This window comes from Pomacea canaliculata, linkage group LG13, assembly GCF_003073045.1.
Source record: "Pomacea canaliculata isolate SZHN2017 linkage group LG13, ASM307304v1, whole genome shotgun sequence".
NCBI classification, from domain to species: Eukaryota; Metazoa; Mollusca; class Gastropoda; order Architaenioglossa; family Ampullariidae; genus Pomacea; species Pomacea canaliculata.
In genome coordinates this window covers 8,723,572-8,739,698 of record NC_037602.1, presented here as the reverse complement: position 1 = coordinate 8,739,698, position 16,127 = coordinate 8,723,572, and the positions used below count along the sequence as shown (strand labels likewise).

At 38.6% G+C, this 16,127-nt stretch overlaps 1 protein-coding gene across 7 annotated transcripts in view; it reads left to right on the top strand.

The window, feature by feature from the left end:
- LOC112553879 (GRAM domain-containing protein 2B-like) overlaps window positions 1-16,127 on the top strand; it is a 69,368-nt gene that overhangs the window by 37,861 nt on the left and 15,380 nt on the right. For 5 of the 7 annotated variants that reach the window (XM_025221353.1, XM_025221355.1, XM_025221354.1 and 2 more), the window contains exon 3: window positions 15,521-15,718. In XM_025221353.1, the coding sequence (XP_025077138.1) occupies window positions 15,521-15,718 (198 nt within the window). Of the gene's footprint in view, window positions 1-5,791; window positions 5,959-9,975; window positions 10,550-15,520; window positions 15,719-16,127 lie in introns of those variants that run through there. The other 2 variants (XM_025221358.1, XM_025221357.1) reach the window with 2 other exon arrangements.

Below are 16,127 nucleotides of genomic sequence, written 5' to 3'. Positions count from 1 at the left end.
CCAAAATCCCTTAACTATACCTCACGAGTTCAATTCTTAGGAGTAATTTTCACAGGAAAAACCCCAGCTATAGTCTATGAACTCCCCGTGAACAAAATAAATATGTAAAAAAAAAATAGTTATTGGAAATAATGTCCGCTTTATGCCACAAATTATTCGCCAGACTTTGCATAAATACTGACTTTGATCCTTGCTCTTCTTCATTTATTTGGTTGCAGTTTTTCTTCGAGAAATAATATTGTAGGCCGCCACCTTTGTATCGAAACGTCTAACTACAAAACATTGACGATGATCTGAAAAAACCTATCCAAATGATCTTGAGTACATAATTACATTTTGAGTACATACGAAACGGGACAATTCTGAAGAAAGACAATATAAACAAACTTGAGCAGGACTTCTAAGTTTCAAATGGGAAACTGAAGACACATAACAGTCGAAAAAATAAGTCTTTTTTTTTAAAAATCGATCCATCAATAAGAAGAAAATATGAATGTACTTATGTACTGCTTTGTTTAAAACGTGTTTGCTTTGTAGTGAGCGGACCACAGTTCAGTTCTTCATGACAAGTTGTATCCCCAGGCCATTTCTCCCTCATTGTGACACACACAAAGACTGTTCTCTGTGTGTTTTCCCCCTCAAGCCAATACTGGAATCGTTAACGGACCGACCAAGAACAAACTGGAACAGAAAGTACGCATGGGTTTCATGGCAACTAAGAAACTGTTCGATTTGGCCTCGTTCCCTACACCTGTTTGTGCTTTATAGCTTTGGAGAGGGTTGTAAGCTACCCCATTAATGACAGTTTACCCCAAAAAAAATCATCGGAACAAAGTATTCCAGCAATTTCGCTTCGCTTATGGTCGAGAGTGTTCTGCAAACAGTTTTCGTTCCAACGATGACAAGTTCAATGGAAGCTGTTGGAAGACCGAGGCTCCAGACATGTGACAACATTGTTATCACTACATTGCATGTTGGTGACTACGGGTGAGATTGAGCAACTTGGGGAAAGTCTGTTTTCTTTTTGAGTCATAAGCGTTTTGGGTACAAGCTGGGTACACGGTCTGTTTTCATGCCTGATGCAGTAATTCTCATAAATGCACCTACTTGATGAGCACTTCACAAATCCTTTGTTGGTGTAAAAGGTCAAGCTACCTTTCAGATCCGTGTTTTGATAATACAGAATCAAAGAGCACGAGTTGAGTGTCAGAAATTACATAAGCGGTTATATGTAGGACGTCCATCTGTCTTGCGCATGTCTTCCTTTCTTTTAGTCTGTATTTTCTATCTACTTTATTGCAACCAGAGTTATATATCCCTGACTCAATGACAAGTGGTGACAGTTTGATAATTTCAATGGCTACGTTTGCTATTTCTTCTCCCCATCAATTTTGCTCCCAGCGTCCTAGGACTTACTATACCTTGCTGTTTACCTTTAATGACAAATAGTTTCTCTACAGGTAAATTTTGCATGAGATGTTTCTGTATTCTCTTGTGAGCTTCCCAGCTGTGCAAAATTTATCCACAACTTTTTCATGTGTGGGTGGAAGTGTGACGATCGCTCATTATGTCCACCCTGGGTGACAAAAGGCTAGACTGTTAGAACGGTCACGTGATCTGAGATGGTCTGTTACATCGTGCTAGCCTTGTAATAGTTGATAATTAATGGTCAATTAATGAAAACTTTTTTTGGCAACGACTTCCTAACCAAGTCAGCGGTGCTGATGCTGTATTGCCAGCCGTGGCATTGTAGATGACAAAAGCGATGTGTTCGTCACGCAATACCCACAGCCGTCGGGTAATCATGATGGGAACTCTCCAGAGGGAAGTGCGTCACAGGTGGATTTCAGAGTTACTGTTCTTAACTGGGGGGAGGACTATGTTGCTGTACTGTGTGGAGACTTTGAGTGCGAACAATTTTGTGGATGAAGAAAAATTGGATCATTTCATTCATCGATGATTCAGCTGATGATCTATGTGTGTGTTTCATCATGGCTGCCCTGACAATTTTTATTTCCATAAAAAGACCTCTCCACTGTACACGAGCTTCCATGTATCAATTGGGAGCTAATCGTCTTTGACTTTCATCAACAAGATGATCTGAATGTGCTTGATGTTCCTCGCCAGCGTGTATACATCCAGAGCCAAACTGCCAATAGAAACCGAAAAAAGTTACCTTTGAAAGATGAGCTCCTTCCGGTGATTGTTTTATTACGATCTCGCCACTTCCGTGAAGACATGCTGCGTGTGAGACGTCTGATTTATTTGGTGAAAAACTTCTCATCGTGCGCACTGCAAGAAAACATCCAATCATGTTTTTTTTGTCAAAGCTGCGAAAAGGGTAAGTGAGAGTTTTGCAGCGAGTAACCAAGATTGATGTGCATTGTTTACTGATGCTGAAGTTAAGAATAAATAACGCATCATTATTTTAAGCTGTAAACGATTTTGATAAAGTAAACAGTCGTGAACAAAGCAATGCTGGCTTGTTCACTTTAGCAATACTGAACACAAGTTAGTGGAGTCGTTTGTCATCAGGTTTAGGGCCGCACAATGGTTAGCGCCTGTCACCAATAAGGGTCGGATGTCCTGGGTTCAGCTCTCGTCTCGGGCACGCTGTTTTTTTTTTTTCTGCGTGTGGCATCTGTTATCAGGGCAGATTGCTTGGCCGTGATATATTAGTTGATATATTAAAGTTGCTGACTCGGCGTAAAACAACAATCCTCCCTCTCCAGGTTTGGGTGTCTCGTAACCTGAGTTTTTCGTTAAACAAGTTTATCTCAGTCGTTAAAGATGGAGTCAATAGAACTAATTTACTTGTTCAGGGGCGTAGAAACCAGGGGGAAGGGGAGCAGCCGACTGCTCAAAAAAAAGATGCTGAGTGGGCAAGAATAATATTTTTTCCCTTTCCTTGAGACATTATTCTCAGGTAGAGGAACAGAGAGAGAGAGAATGACAAATCTTTATTTACAAAGATAACAGAATAAGAAAAGTTAAACTTTCTTTGATTTACCCCTCGATTTAAAGAAAGGAAAAAGTAACACTACTTTACACAAAACAAAGGCATTAATTAAAGAAGACGCAGAGTGTTTTGTTTTGCTTTTTGTCACATTGAATTGTAAACCTTAAATGTAATTAATAATTATAGCTATGAAGTTTTATCTTAAACTGAATATTACATCAATTATTTTTTTTTATTGCGATAACCGGGTGAGTAATTTTTCAAAGAGTTTTGTTTCTGGTTTAGTATTGCTTTCCCCTTTGACACTGAAAGCAACAGATGTTGTGATGCTACCACTGAGATGGGACGTGCGTAGGTGCGTGAATGGGTGCGTGCGTGCTCTTGCATTTTTTTCACTCACGCACCCTACATTTTTTTTTTTTTTTTTTTTTTTTTGTAAAGTGTAAGTGCGAACGTCGTTCCCTGTCAGCATGGAGTTTGCCACCAACCCTCCAAAGCCAACTGTTACCTTCGCAACTGTTTGCTGGTTGTGGCAACACCTGGGATCAACAATAAAGTCTTATCATCTAAGTATTGCAGATGAGATGAAGAGCATTGCATTTCTTTGGATCGCCGCCAAATCCGAGATGGATGGCTCAGGTGGAGGTCCAGGCGGGTAACAAGGTAGACGCAGGAATTGCACTGAATAGATCATGAGCTGTTTTCACCCAAAGACCTTTTGCTTCCGAGTGAAGCGGACATCGATCAAGCATCCAACGCGCCATGTTTTTGCTGCCTGCTGGCACCTAAGTGCTTTGCTGCAGAAGATTGATGTTTTGAAGGCCTGCTTCACATGCTGAGTATCGTCTCCAAAAGTCAAATACCCGTTACAAGCACCCGGTGACTTTTGAATGGCCGAGACAAAAAGCTGAAATGCTTTTACATTCCTGTTACATATGCTGGAGGTTTTTAAATGGTTGCGACAAATATTGGAGGTCTGTGAGCACCCGGCGTCGATAACTCTGTCGGAAAGTTCTCTTCCTGTATAGCACCCTGAGTGTAGATGACACGGGTACATACAAATATCCAAACACACTCTCTCTCTCTCACACACACACATACAGACACGCAAAGAAGCAGCTCCATCTCCTTTTACCCCATCGACTGCCTCACACACATACACTGCTGATATTTAGTTTCTTCAAAATGTATGCATGCATTCGGCCTCTGGCAGATAAATGTTTTTTTATAAAACGGTCTGTAGCATCCTCCGAAAAAAAGGTCCTCGTTGGTCACATGACCGACGACTTTGCTCAAATTTACTTCGGATGTATTCGTATTTTAGTTATTTGATTTTTCCAGTGAGCGTATTTTGTTTTGACAACTTTTATTTCACGCCAGTCTGCAAAAACCACTTTAGATATACAGAAAGAAACCATAGCTGAATAATAATCTCATAATAATCATAATTAAAAAGAGTTCAGTGCCAATGTTTGAACCTTAACGTAGGTCTGTAATAATTATATGTAAAGCTCGCACGCGCTCACACAGACACACACATGAATAAATGGACTGCGTTATCAATCATTAAGTATACAACTGTTACAAGCTCTTGTTCTCTTAATATAAGTTTCCTTATAAGCACTTATAACAAATCGTGTGTTATAGCAAAAACACTAAACAAAACACTAAGCGTGTATGTTTTTTTTAACTCTAAAGTGATGTGAGAGAAGTAAATGTTAACAAAGCAAAATTATTAATTTAAGCCTCCCTCTTCCCCTCCAAAAGAAAAAAATGCAATTAGGGGCGGTACATCGTGACAAGACGGGCTCTTTCATGTTGTCACCACGCTGTAAGTACTGACACGCGTTCCGTGCGACCTGCGACCCCTCTGCCTGCGATCGAGACGCTCTGCGGCGGAGAGTGGTCAAACAGAGATAAGCTAGATGTAGGTGCACGTGCCCGCCGTGGCTGATCTGCCCGGGCACTAGGCGCTAGTTGTCATGTAAGTGTGCCATGGCACACAGCCGCAAAGATGATAAATTTGTAATGAGACTGATGGCGCTGCCACCAACAGTGATCAAATGTTCTCTCCCGCTGCTGCTGCTGCAACTCGATTACACATCTGATGCTGCAGACGGACAGATCAGACACAGAAACACAGACAGGCAGACACATGGACGGACGCTTCCACAGACCGACCAGGCAGACATACAGATTGAAAGAATGACAGACAGACACAAAACCTTCAGACATATAAGTAAGCACAGATTGAGGTAGACGTTGTCACACGGACAGACATCACACGCACACACGGACAGGTTACACACAGACCCGATACACACAGTTTAGTTTTTATTTGTATTTGCGTCATATTTGTTCCAGCTTGCAAAAACTGGAACAAACATGACGCAAATACAAATAAAAACTAAACTTCTGCAATAAAACTTCTAAAGTAAGCCCAAGAGAAAGCTCCTTTGCATTATTTCGCAATGCAGAAAATCGGTTGTTTGGTTAATTCATCACTTTTGAAAATTGTTTTCATGAACAAAGAACTTTTTCTGTCTTTGTGGACAACGGAATACGGGAACAGCAGACAATTCTATAATTATTTAAAGGAACAGGGTCCTTTCCGTTTGAAGCTACAATTTTACCAGCGACATGTTTGTCATCGACAGACACAACTTTATCAGTTAGCTTATCGGAAACCTCGTCTTCTAAAGAGACCACGTGATCACTTTTTCTTTTTTTATATATAAAAATATGGTGCTATTCTTATCATGAGATCTTATGTCAAGGTTTGTTTATATAAAATGATAATGTCAGGTTTACGACCAAGTTTCGGGACTTGTTTCTGCGCGATCTGCGCTTTCTTCTTTTAGCTAAAGCAAAGATCGCAAAACTTCATTTCATACAAAGTTCATCCGTAACGCAGCGCCACAAGCGGCAGACATGATGGCCTGTTGAAGGCAGACAACAACTACATTGTAAACAACGTGCGATGCGAGTAACAGTTCACCGTATGTGTTATTTTTTTGATATATCTAGAAACCTGTTATCTTTGTGCGTGGGTGTATATCTGTAGGGACATTGTAAAATGCCTTATTATTAATTGTTTTTATTAAGAAATACTCTTAATATATTGACCTCAGCTTTATGAAGTCTTTCTTCCCCCATCAATATCGCCTTTTAATTAATCGATTTGTTAGTTTGTTAAGCCTGAACCACATACATTTTCATTTTCAAGAGAATATCAAGAAGTACATCTCACACTTCAACTTTCAACCATTGTTTACAACCTAATGACAGGGGAAAACAATCAGCCATGAAAAAGCTTTTAAAGTTCTTTAAAGACCAGGACATCTGGAATTATTGTATGAAATATCATTGCAGTGTTCGCAGCCTTGTCAACATTTTTTAATCGGCGTTGCTCGCAATTTTTTCACTCATTACCACTGCCTCTATTGAGGGCAAAGACTTCCGGAAGTGAGGGTCATTATTTATGTTTTATAATCTTTGGCTAATGTTAGAATTTTTTCCTGGTAATATTTCCAACATATTGAGTTTTACATTTCCCTGCTGTTAGTTTCGAGGTGGGTTTTCAACTTTAAACTAACTTTTAAATGTATTGTGTCCTGAAGAAAATTGTAGAATTTTAGTTTCAGTTCACAGGGTAACCCACTGAGGTTTCTGGTTCCCCACAAGCAACCTAGAGTGGCTGTATGTCAATGATAAATTGGTGAAAATAGAAACAAGATGAATCAACCCAGATGTTGATTCTGAGTTCCTCAGTCTCCCCGACACACCATCTTTTTCACTTTTTGGTTGTTTGTTTTGTTTTGTTTCGTTTTTTTTTTTTTTTTTTTTTTTTTTGTTTTTGTTTTTTGGGTTTTTTTTTTTTGACTTCGTATTTAAACTGAGCAATCCTTCCCAGCAGAACCTGGTTCAGAAGGATCGGCGATCATCGTGAATCCTAGTTTCATTCTTATCTGCTGGAAGAATCCCGGTTCACGATTGGGTCGCAAACTGTAAGGTCTGTGGTAGAAAACGGTTCCTCCAACATGCCATGGGAACCTTCCGTCTGGTATTCCACCTTCGCAGCTGACTGGCTGCATTCTTGTGTTAAGAAACAAAGAAAGTATGGCTAAATTAAACATGAAACAAGTTCGTTGTTGATCGGCTTTGAAGTAAGAGCGAACCTTTAACTTCCTGAGTCCTGTTCAGACCAAGATGGAACATTTTATGCTGACACATTACTTTGGGAAGAAAAATATGGCGCTGTGAGGACTGGCCTCTGGAATCTTCACTTCTAGTCAGTCGTGGTGATATTGAAAACTTTAATATAGTATGATACAACATCACATGATCAGGGTGTTGTTAGTGGTTGAAATTGTTAAAGACTTCAGGAGTTTTTCTTTGTTTTAGTGTGAAAATGTTATCAACGTATAGTATTTACACTATACTGTATTACAATTTTTGCATGTTTGTTGTTACCAACTCTCAGCGTTCGCATTAAGAGCTTTGTGTAAAGACCAGTCGTCCAAGCGGCGGAGTCTTAAATTACAATGGGTAAAGATTTCTGAGGATGGATCGATTCAGGACTTGTGATTTCGCGGCTTTGGATTTTTTAACTGCACGAGGAAGAACCACTACTAACACGAGAGAACATGTTTTTCACGGATGTGTCCTTTCGCAAGTGCCATCAGGAAATGCGGGGGAGAAATCGTACGAAATTTGTAGCGGAAATCTTTGTTTTCAATTTGCGGATGCCCAAGCCGGATTTCCTTTTTTTTTAAAAAAAAAAAAAGGCTAGACCATTACAAGCTCTGATACATTTATGGCAGTCGAAACTATATTCCTTGTTTTCTCAGTCACACACTGAATTATTAATTTGAAGCTCAGTGCTGTCTGTTCAGACCTGCACACTAACCTTGTCTTTAGTTTCGTACGTTTTTACCTGGAAGAAGAATATTTTCCTTTTGATTTTCATCTGTAGGGTTTTTTTTTTTGTTTTTTTTTTTATATACGTTGAAAGTTTAGAAGGGCTGCGTATGCCGGAGATATTATTTTTCGCTGATGCACGTCCGTTCCTATGTAAAATTATCTATCCCTCCCCCAGCTGCACAAAAGGGTTTTCGAAAAGTAATACAGGGAGGAATTTAGGCTTCTCCATTTTTGTTCAGAACAGACACGACTGTGTAGCTTCTTTCAATGAACAATGTCGTGTAAGTCACCTGTCTGCTACCTGTCCATCTCATAGCGAGTTCCTTAAAGCCTGTCGACATTCACTCTACAATTACATGAGGTGCATGTGTAATTTTCTGTCTTAGATTCTGTTGTCAAACTTTTGTTATTTTCAATTTTCCTGTGGAAAGTGCGCGTAAGATGGCAGTGTGCCATCGAATGTTATCCGTAGTTTGCGCTGGTCATCCGCCAGTTTCATCACCTCCACCTTTATGTAAACACATAGGCTTGTCTGTGGAGGATTCGCAATGAGAGAGAGAGAAAAAAAAAAAACAAGCTCATGTGTTGGCAAAAGGCATGACACATTTTACAGCTTGGTAACTCCAGTCTTGTGACCTCTGCTCGACTATGTTCTTATCACCTGACTGTATTGGTGCTGGGTGGACTGCAGCTGTACATTTGCGTGCAGGACTGTTGAGTCGTTCTCGGTACCCTTATGGGGCCACACCACCACAAACCACAGACTCGGAGATAAGGGAGTATCGGTGTCCAAGTTCAGTATGTCCCTCATTCTGGGTACAATTCACCTCCTGAGTACGTTTGGGTTCACGTTTGTCTCGATTTTATTTTTGGGTGCACTGCATTGCTCTCCTATAGTTTGTCACTTTTTTTTCGGAGGCCGATTCCCCCACATTTATTGCCAGCTTACCTCCCTTTGTCATCGTTAAACCCTGGCATAACACTGGATAAATCTTTTATTCCCTCTCTGGTAGGACGAGCTGCGTAAGCCGTAGCCTGACTAGCCTCTGACATTTGTTGCTCAGTGAAAGAGGAGATTTATCTCTCTCTATTGTTCACTTTGCACCCGCACATACACAGGAGGAGGAAGGGGATTGAGGTGGTAGGAAAAGAGAAAAGAATGATAAATATTTTTGACCATGGCGTAAATCTCATTTATATATCCTTGATTTTGACTATTAAAACTAGATTAAAGCAATAAGATAAGCACTGATCGACATGTGTAAGGTACTCTTATTGATCGGCTATTATCGCCATCTTTCCTTTTACATGCCATGCTGCCATGCTGCTCCCTAAAAGTTGTATACACTAGGTGTACACCTCTTCCATATGTATACCAATTTTTTATGCACGTTTTACAAGAATTCAGCACATACTTTCCTCACATAGTTGCAGCCATTTATGTACGTGGCCGTTATACACGTATTCATATATAATGTCGATGTGTCTTTTTAATTTTAAGTGATACATTAAATGCAACCAATATGTTACACTAGGCTATATATACCCAGCAAACACAAGATTTAGCCAAGATTGGAGCAAGCTTGGGGAAAGCTTGTAGCATTGGTCTGCCGATTGCCAAGTAAACACCAGCGTTTGCCAGCGTGAGGGACATTGGAAAAGCCTCGATCTTCGCCGCCAAGATTTGTTACACAACCCTGGCGGCAAAGATTGAGCCAGAAATATTCATGACTATCAAGTCATTATTCGCTAAAAATAGATATACAGGCGCGTGCGTGTGTATAATTATAATTATTTTGTTAAATAACATATAATTTATGGTTATGAGAGTCTCAAAAATAATATCATGGATGTGTATATGTGGATTGCTGTCTGTCTGCCAGGACCAACGCTTAGCCTCTTGAAGTTCTCTGCTGTTAGTCTCGGCGAGTCTAAACAAAAGACTAAACCGGAAGCTTTGTAGTCTCGTGCCTCGTTTTAGTAGTTAATCTGAAATGTTAATAAACCGGAAGCTTTGTAGTGTCATGCTTCGTTTCAGTAGTTAATCTGGGGTGGGGGGCCCAAACCTTTGAACGTGTTTCTGTTTTATAATTAATATAGACGTAAACAAGAGCAAAAGTTCCTACAAAACTTCATCAAACTTATAAATAACAAAAGAACCAGAAAAGACAATAAACCAGAAAACCCAACAAGTCTTCACTGACGATAAATCCGATAATTGAAAACAAAATCGCGTGCTGCGTGAGGGAAGGGGAGAGGGTTGTGCGGCGCAGCGTTTTTTGCCGCCGTTCAAAAAAAAGTTCGAGATCAGTTGTGCTTCAAAGTTACACCCACCGTTTCCTTCGGCTTCTGGCAAGTTTTTTTTTTTTCCCCCGAGCCTTCGTGGCACACGTATTCCCTTAGCTAATCCGCAGAAGTACGAAGCAACACCCGAGGCAGCGTGGTGGCGGAAGGCAGCCTCGTTGTGGTCGATAAATGGTCCGCTGTGGCTTTTGTCAAGGCCAAACAAACTCGTCAGGTGATGTTTGTGTGCGGAATGGGCTTGTGGTAGCAGCAGCATGGAGATGTTGTCGTCCTTTCTCTCGCCTCTGCTTCGTTTGTGATTCCTTTTGCCTGCGTTGCCGTTATGACGACGAATGTCCTTCAAACAGAAGCTGGCGATGTGGGGTGAGTGGTGCAAGCCCCAGTCATTGATTCTGCTTTTGAGTTCGTGCATGTTTCGTCCCTCTACCCTTCCACTCTGCTGCTCGTCTGCTCTGTGTGTGTGTTGGGGGGCACTATAGCAGACGACTCTTTTTCAACGATCGGTTTGTTCTCATGGATTGTTGTCGATTAGCCTGTTCGCTCTTTCTGTCCGTTCAAACCATGACTGTAGCATCGGATCTATATACTTGATCAAGTAAGTGCATCTACCTGTTATATGGCTTATTCATGTTTTGCTGGGGCTGGGAGTGAAAGAGTGATGATTTTTTTATGTATTTCTAGCTGTCAGCCTAACTCGTTTTCTACACAATGCGCAAATTAAGTCCTACGAATAAGCAACATTTTCTGCTCGATACTGGAATAAGAGACCCTGATATTATGAATTTTGCAAACTACGCTAATTGTGTAGACAAACAGGAAATTTCTTTCATCTTATCAACAAATAAATTCGGTTTTCGCCTCTAATTCTTTATCTTTATAAATGTTGGATTTACTTTGATTGTGATAGTGTTTTACAAAAAGGAAAAAAAAAAATACTAGAAAGCCAATAAATTATATAAGTGACACAAATGTTCCTGGCATGATGCCCATGGATACAATGCATACCGAGTGACTGATAGCCATAAAATGTAATTTAGATAAGTCTATATTATCAAATAGTGAACATGTCGTGCAGTCTTGAAGGACAACAATTTTTATTACAAAGTGTGCATCTGGTATAGGTAACACATTTATTAAGCACAAAAATTATTTGGGTGCAAAAAAAAATAAAAAACAGCAGTGTGAAGGAGTTATAAAGATGGCAGGTGACAAAGAGATGGCATGCATGAGGTAGGAGAGTTTCAGATTTTGTTTATATTTAGATGAAAACAATTGCTACCAGTTTAACTATAATGCAGTTAGTCTGCTGGAATATTTGGCTACAGTAAATGTGCTTTTAAAATAAAACTACTTTTCTTTAAATTCAAAAGATTCTTCTTTCTGGTATAATAATAATAAATAAGCGATTTGTATAGCATAGAACCATCCTTACATAGGAGCATGCACTAAGCGCTTGATACAAAACTAGGCTAATGTGTAGTTCATAAAGGATCAAAGGCAACAATGAGGATGAAGTACTAAAGTCACAGAAGTAACAGAAACAACAAAGAGCCAAAGAGAAAGCACCACAGGGATATCAGCAAAATAGATTAATCAAGAGATATAAAAGTGGGGAGGGGGAGTGAGGAGAGAGATAGAAAACAGGTTAGTAATGTTTAGGAGTAGCGCTCACTGAAAATATATCATTTTAATATGCATTGAAAAGACTCAGTGGTGGGTAAGTGGAGAATTTTAAACAGCAAACTCTACTGCTTTCCTACACTATAGCTAGAAAGCCTCCGATAGTAATTATTGTTTTGGTGAAAGGAGCAGACAGCGTGTACTGATCAAAGAGTGAAGGGTTCTGCTAGTGATCTAGGGGAAGAGAAGTTCAGAGAAATGTGCAGGACAAGAGACTTCAAAAAAATTAAAGCAGAGTGCTAATAACATGCAACAAGCATGAAGTCATAACCAGTTCAGAGAATGAAGGAGAGAAATGACAGATTTGCTTAATTTGTTAGGAACCAGAGGGGTTAGCACTGAACAAGTTTGTGTTTTGCTAAGGGATTACAGCATGCCAAACCATGGTAATGATGGTATTCTAGCTTTGATAATGGTAGTTTAAATAGGTGTTTATCGATTTAGAAGAGTTGGGACTTAGGAGTAGCATGCTTTATGTGATCAGGAATGGTGCAGGGAAAGAAACTAGTACATTATTAATACTAAAATAATAGTTCTGTAGTGAGCCGTAGTGTCTTGAAATCTGCTGAAATACATTTTGGGTTTTACTGTGGAAAATATTCCTTTGTCATTCCTATCTTCAGATTAACTTATGAAAGATAGCAGTTAATTAATAAATTAATTAAGTATCATATGAAAATAGTCAAAAAAAAGTGTTAATTTTCAGCATTAAAATAAAGGCCAAATAATAATGATAAGCACAGTATTTATATTTACAGTGACACGCTGCTTGCACATGCTCTAGAGCAGCGGTTCTCAACCTTTTACTTGTGACGCCCCACTGACGAACAATGATACGTCCGCACGCCCCCCTTAGCCAGCAGTGTAAGCAAATTTCACTAATACTGGTATAAGAAACTTTTAAAAAATGACCACCTTCGCCCCACCGTTTGAGAACCGCGGCTCTAGAGCCTAAATAGGGATATAAATGCAAATATCCATGTATACAAGAGGGATCATGCATAAATGCAGAAAATTCCAAAATGAGCAACTGCTAGGAGTATAAAAGAAAGAAAAAAAAAACAGAAAAAATGTATTCAAAAATAGAGTAACAGCAGTATGGGATTTACTTTCTTAATTGTTTTGAGATAAGTCTCCTGTTTCAAATTTTATATTGAAATTACAGGACAGAGAAAAATACTAATGCTGCTGGGAAAAAAAATGCTTCCTTTCTTGAATCTATCTTCAGCTATTTTGATGTGTCGTTTATCATGCCTTACAAACTATTGTTAACACGAGTGAGGATTTGTATAGGTTTTTTACAGGTAATTGCATCTTGTTCTCTAAGTTTGAAAAGGGCATTACTAAATCACCTATATAAAATACTGCCAAGTGTGCAATCCCAGATACTTCTAATTACATATAATTTTGTTGTGCTAATTCACTTGTGTGATATTCTGTCTTCTGGCTTGTAGAAAAGGAAGCATAAAATAAAAGATTTGATCTCTGGAGCATAGTAAAAACTATTAAGATTGTGCCACCAGTAAGTACTTGCAATACTTTGGCTATGCTTTGGATTCTGTAGCTCTGTCCTATGATAGTCAAATGCATTTATAGCCAGAAAGCCAGAAACTTTTCAGTCTCTTCTGTAATGTAGGGAGGGGTATGTTGCATAATGCACTTACGCTCTTTGAAATACTTCTTACTTGTGATATATTGTTCAGATACAGTTGCAACTGCCTAGATAAACCTGGCAAAAAGTCATATCAGTCAACAATATAATTTGTACCTTCATTTCAACCTCTTCTGTTTCCCTTGCTCTACTATCTTTCAATCTGTGTCCCACTCACTCACTCCCATACGTGCAGGTGCAGGTGCAAGACACACACAATAATTCATTCTCACACTCATATGCATCTGTTTTGTCTCTTTCATAGACAGATTTTTTTTCTCTTTCTCTCTCTCTCATGCCTGTGCCTGTATGAATACTATAATTACTGTAATGACATAGCACCCATTATAAAATTTCTTGTATTTTAAACTTTTATGCTATTCCTTCAATTTTTCCAATCTTGCTTCACAATGCTTGAGGTCTTTTTCTTGCATTTACTTGTAACTTGTAAATTATGGAGGCTTGACTATCTTGCTAAAGAATCAAGTGGGGGAAAAAAGGCTCGAATGTTTATAACAAGACTGATGATTTGGTTTCATGGTAGCAAACAAAAGAACTATTTATAAAATACACAGCTAAGTGTAAACTCGTTTGTAATAGGAAGTAAAGAAAAGATACTACGCTGAAAAATCTTACTATACAAACCAGATTTTTTTTTCACAGCAAGGTTATCCATATAGGCTTTCTACATAATAAATGTTTTGGGGGGTGGGGGATGTTAAATAATTTGAACCCAAATCTCTTAATAGCACTTTTTTTTTTTTACTAGAGATTTAGAAAAAAGTGAGAGTGTATTCATATTGAGGCTAAATAGGGCACCTATTAATCATATCCCTTCTACCTTTTGCTTTCTCCTTTTTATAATTGTAATGTGGTAAACACAAGTTGATCTACAGTTGATGTACATGATATCTGTATGCTTTTTTTTTAGAGTTTACTATTTACTGTCTCAAACATGTACAAACAAATATGCCATGATTATTACCATTTATGTACTATTTAGCATCATCATCATATTGCTTTTTTTGTAAAGATGCTTCGTGAATGCCAGTTCCAGTGGTTACTTGCGACAATTTGTTTTGCTGGCAAAGCAAATAATGATTGTAAATAGGGCACTGCAATTTGTTAAGCTGACATATGATTGTAATGACTGCAAATTGTTACTCTGGCAAACGATGTTATGATGTCACAGAAATAACATGTAGAAAAAGTGCAAAATATTTTTTTTATGTTAGGCATGCTTTATTTTTTTTCCCTCAAAGGTTAAATAATAAATGCTCATACTTTACCCCTTTTGGATGCACTGTAATTATTTTTTGTGCTCATTTATGTCATTTAAAAATATCAGTGGTGTGAATACAACAAAGACATTTGCTATGCATTATGATTTCTCTTTCCTTTACTCTGCCTTAGGACTCGCCATTGTTCTATCTCACTCTAGATCTTTTTGGGATTTTTAACCTTTCTGTAAGTAGCTGAAAGCAAGAAAAATATGCTTACGTTTTTTATCTTCTTTGTATTTAGATACATATATATTTTCAAGAGAGTTGTAGTAAAAACTAGCAAAACTGCATAACGAATTTGTTACAGGGGAAGTCCATAGACATAGAAGAGATTTTATTTATACAAGTAGTTTGCTTGATCCTCAGAATGTTTACCTTTTCTAGCAAGCCTAGCTTGGCCAAGACATTCCTTGCCTGCCAGTAGTTAATCCTTTCATGGTCAGCAGGAGAAAACAGCACTTTAGCTTGTCAAAAGACAAGTCAAATGAGGACACGTCAAAAGTTTACTAGAGAAGTATAGTTGTAGAGGCTTTCAGTTAATGTTCATTATCAAACTGTTACTGCTGACAAATAAGTCATTGTAGGGATTAATAGGTTGTCAGGTTAGTTGTTGACTTGAAACTGGGTTTCAAAGTCTTGAATAAGTCTACATCATCAAGTCTTCAAGCTGAGTGTGTTCATCTTGTTGCGCCACATCTGATGTAACTCGGTGTGTTGCAGAAAATCCATGCCATCACTGCTTTTGACTAAAGATCCGTCACCATCAGCAGATGAGACCACAGTTGAAAGTGCAGAGCAGGGATCAAGCGAAACCCACCAGGGATCGAGTGAAACCCGAAAGTCTGGCAGCTCTGTCACTAGTGGATGCTTTATCTCACACAGTTTGGAAAGTGTTGCTTTTGTACCATGTGACAACAGGTGGGGCTTATTAAAAGAAAGTTGCTAGAATGTAGGAAATGCATGGATGTGTTGACAGGGCTGTGAACTCCAAATATAATGGCTCAAAATCACACACTGATGCAGGCAAAATAGGAATGTAATACAGACAAAGTATTTCGCATCAGAGGATGTGTTTGTGTATATGTGCATGAAATGAAAGCAAGGAAGTAACTGATAGAAAATATTACCTCTAATTTTTGGTGACATCAAGATCTTTCTTTAAATATGCGACCAATTTTTCAAAAATGATTGTATTTACTGTCTAGAATATGCTTGACTTAAAAATACATTAATAAAAAACCAGCATTTGATACTTCTTGTGGATTCTTATAAACGCTTTGCAGTTTTCTGCAAATAATAAAAAAAACACACATTTACTTAGAGGTTG